Below are 2,105 nucleotides of genomic sequence, written 5' to 3'. Positions count from 1 at the left end.
TTTTTTTGTTTTTCATTTTAATTTGCCGTTCAACGCTGGATCTGGCAACAATTTCATTCAGACATTTTTTATTTCATTAATTGCTCTCTTTTTATTCGCGCTGCTCACTAATTTTTTTGCCACTCGAGTTTTTTACTAACATTTCAACTGTAAATTGTTTTGGTTAGCCTACGCGCTCTCATGCTATCATTCTATCTCTTTGCAGGACCCTGTCCGCAAGGCACCTTCGCCTGTGATGGCAACACGTTGTGCGTGCCGCAGCGTCAAATTTGCGACAATCGCACAGATTGCGAGGATGGCAGCGACGAGCACCCGGTGGAGTGTGGCCTACTTTATGGCAGTAAGGCGCTGACCGATAAAATTGTCGGCAATGCAATTGAACGGCGGCGACAACAACAGCAGAGAAAGACATTTAGCAGCGGGCGCAATGGCACCACGACTCCATTGATAAATGTGACGACAGTAGATGTAACACCGTTGGAGCCGGCAACCATTGACACCGAAAATGGTGGACGTCGTACGGTAGGCCGTGGTAACGAAGATGCTGCGTTTTGCGGTAAGTATTCATTCAAGTGTCACATTTCATATTTCTGCGGAGGCATTCCGCAAGCGTTTAATATGTATACCACATAGTTCGTGCAACTTGTGACTTATTCTATGTAAATATATGCTTATACTATTACAGAAATAACAACATATCCAAAAGGTGTTTGCACCTGTCGCCAGCGTACGATATTGTATTGTGGACGCAAGGCGAAATTGACGCGCATACCGCGCTTAAGTGCCGAGGTAACTATAGCGCGCCATGTAGGCATAGCTAAAACATTTGAGTGCCAACCGCTACCAATATTGTCCGTTTCCATTGCAGGTGACGTATTTGATGATGAGCCGCAGTAATTTGACGCTGCGTGAAAATAGCTTTATTGGGTTGAAACACTTACAGAAGCTGTAAGTAACGGAAGTGCGTAGACACCGTTAGCGGCAAGCCACTGAGGCCTTTGACCTTTTACCGGCTTGTACGCCAATCTATCTTTATGCCGTTGTTGTACGATTTGTTACAACACAATTTTTGGCGCGTTTCTTCTCTAACCTCACATTTCTTACATTTATATATAATTTCTTTTCTTTTGCTGTTTTAACGCATACCTTCCGGCTCGGCAGCTTACTGAAGCATTGCAACATATCGCATGTGCCGCTAGGCACATTCAATGGCCTACATCAGCTGGAAAAATTGGATGTGCGGCATAACAATATCAGCGCTTTGTCAGCTGGCATATTTCGTGGCATGAAATCTCTGATGTGGCTATTTCTCATTTCGAATCAATTGCGTACGTTGCCGTTGGCACAATTTGTGGACATGCCACGCCTCGAATGGCTAATGCTGAGTGATAATTTGCTCACACTGCGTAACGAGAAATTTCCGCGCATGCTGCGTCTCTATGAAATGTGAGTATGTAGGTGTTAATGTGTGCTTTAAGCATACTGACTAAAGTCAGTGTATAATATCCGTTCGCTTATGCTTGTGGGATAGTGTGTATGTGTGCCTCGTAAAAATCAATGTATGGGAACACGTTAGCCAAGTAAGTATTTATATTGAATATTATACCATAGACAGCAAGTATTGAGCTTGAATGAAAGTAAACATAATAAGTCTGGGCCAAAATCTGTGAAAATAGCAAAAAAGTTAAAAAATTATAGCAGGCTGAAAACCAAGGAAAGAAGAAAAGGTTGCAAAAGAGGAGAATATAAATAGCGAGTTATTGAGTTTTTAAGGATAAACAACGATTTTTTTCTTCTTCCTGTCATAGGTAAAGTTCTAGCTTAAAAGGACCTACCACTTTTGTACTAACACTGTTTTCACATAACCTCATAATTTACTATTTACATTTTAAAAATTTTTCTCAAAAAATGTTTTCTTTAAAAATTTACGGCAAATCTCCATTTTCATATCTCAAATATTAGTTTAAGCATTATATTTTGACTTAAGGGGCTATACCAGTGTGACACTTTCAAAAAGGAAAGATTTTTTTGTTTGCTTTTTGGATAGTTTATATTTCCAAAAATATCCTGTGAAGTCGGCAAGGTCGTATCTTGAATAGTTTTTG

General features: G+C 40.3%; 1 protein-coding gene across 1 annotated transcript; it reads left to right on the top strand.

Moving 5' to 3' along the window:
* Positions 1–205: 205 nt before the first annotated feature.
* Positions 206–1,446, top strand: LOC108968757 (relaxin receptor 2-like; the record flags this gene model as incomplete). The annotated part of the gene is made up of 4 exons (XM_018932989.1): positions 206–556; positions 686–789; positions 869–948; positions 1,162–1,446. Coding segments are annotated over 4 exons (820 nt in total), but the record flags the coding sequence as incomplete, so codon positions are not given.
* Positions 1,447–2,105: the final 659 nt, after the last annotated feature.

Source organism: Bactrocera latifrons, unplaced genomic scaffold (genome assembly GCF_001853355.1).
Source record: "Bactrocera latifrons isolate USDA-ARS-PBARC rearing strain unplaced genomic scaffold, ASM185335v1 scaffold_2296, whole genome shotgun sequence".
NCBI lineage: Eukaryota > Metazoa > Arthropoda > Insecta > Diptera > Tephritidae > Bactrocera > Bactrocera latifrons.
The sequence above is the reverse complement of the archived record's forward strand: the minus strand, read 5'-3'. Positions and strand labels throughout refer to the sequence as shown.